Below are 1,247 nucleotides of genomic sequence, written 5' to 3' on the forward strand. Positions count from 1 at the left end.
TGCCCACTGATCATGTTTCTCACCTCAGAGTTGTGGCTGAGCTGCAGGTACGTGCACTGTGGATGGAAGGCACCGGTTCCACACGCGTAAACGTGAGTCTTATTGAACGGCTGCAGCACGCGAACAAAGTTGGCACAGTCCCTCTGAAAATCGAGCCAAAAAATAGATCCGTGACTTTTCCTCGTGTTTAAGAGAAACAAAACTCAGGAAAAGAAAAATGACAAAAAGAAACGAAAGATTTAAAGCAGGTTTTAGGCTCTTAAACCCTTAAAATAATGATCTTTAATTTGGTTCTTTTTGAAATAAATTTTACCTCCAGACTTTTTCCTGCCAGCCTGCAGTGCTCCACATGTTCTTGTGCAGCGGGCCAGTGGATCTGATGGAGAACATGGAGAACATCCAATCAGCAACACAGATTATAAACAATCAAATGTTAACTGCAATATCTGCTAATGGAAACTGAAAAATAACAGATGTTACCTAAATATAGAGAAAGACATATAAATATTGATTAAACAATAATTAACTTCTGATCCCAAACTTGTGATGACTTTCTGATACCAGAAAATTCATTAAATAAAGTTTATATTTTTTATAAGGTAATGTTTATCTGTACAAAAATCTTTGTGAAACAAAATCAGGACCTCAGAGCTGCAATAATAATTTCTAATGCTGATTTTTGATGAGCCTCTGATTACAGGCTGAAGTATAGCTTATAGATATATTTCTCATTAGTATGGACTTTTATCATATTTAGTCACTTTCTGTGTCAATATATCATATCAGACCATAACTTTTTAGCTGCAACCAAAGACTCATTATAACATCAACGCTCATTAACATTAATATTTAGGAACTGGGGAAGCAGATTAAGGCGAATTACGAGATAAAAAATGATTTAAGTGTTTTTTTTAAACTGATAAATAGACTTAGAATAAATAGATAATGCATTAATGCTGCTTCCAATGTGTCAAAGGAAACAATAAAATGTAAATGTTGACTCAGAGATCCAGAATGGCTCAGTATTAGAATAATTCTCCCTCAGAATTTTCCATAGGTTTTTTCTTTCTGCATCAAGAAGATTTTAAGACCTCAAACCCCCAGAAGGCATCAGATAGACGGTTTCACCGCCTCACCTTCTGAAAGGGGCGTTGCAGGTTGTCGGGACTCAGCAGGTAAATGTGGTCTTTCCCTCCGACCAGCAGCCAGCCTCGATCCTCGTCTAAAAGCAGGACCTGATAGCCTCC

The 1,247-nt window shown here is 37.2% G+C and overlaps 1 protein-coding gene across 1 annotated transcript in view; it reads right to left on the bottom strand.

Annotated features, from left to right (window-relative positions):
• LOC107093438 (semaphorin-3D-like) overlaps positions 1-1,247 on the bottom strand; it is a 26,268-nt gene that overhangs the window by 23,124 nt on the left and 1,897 nt on the right. The window contains exons 2-4 of the mRNA XM_015388485.1: positions 1,137-1,243; positions 314-376; positions 24-143 (exon numbers count right to left, since the gene is read on the bottom strand). Coding sequence (XP_015243971.1) covers positions 24-143; positions 314-376; positions 1,137-1,243 — 290 coding nt within the window. The remainder of the gene's footprint in view (positions 1-23; positions 144-313; positions 377-1,136; positions 1,244-1,247) is intronic.

The sequence above is a fragment of the Cyprinodon variegatus genome, unplaced genomic scaffold, assembly GCF_000732505.1.
Source record: "Cyprinodon variegatus isolate N-32 unplaced genomic scaffold, C_variegatus-1.0 Scaffold424, whole genome shotgun sequence".
NCBI lineage: Eukaryota > Metazoa > Chordata > Actinopteri > Cyprinodontiformes > Cyprinodontidae > Cyprinodon > Cyprinodon variegatus.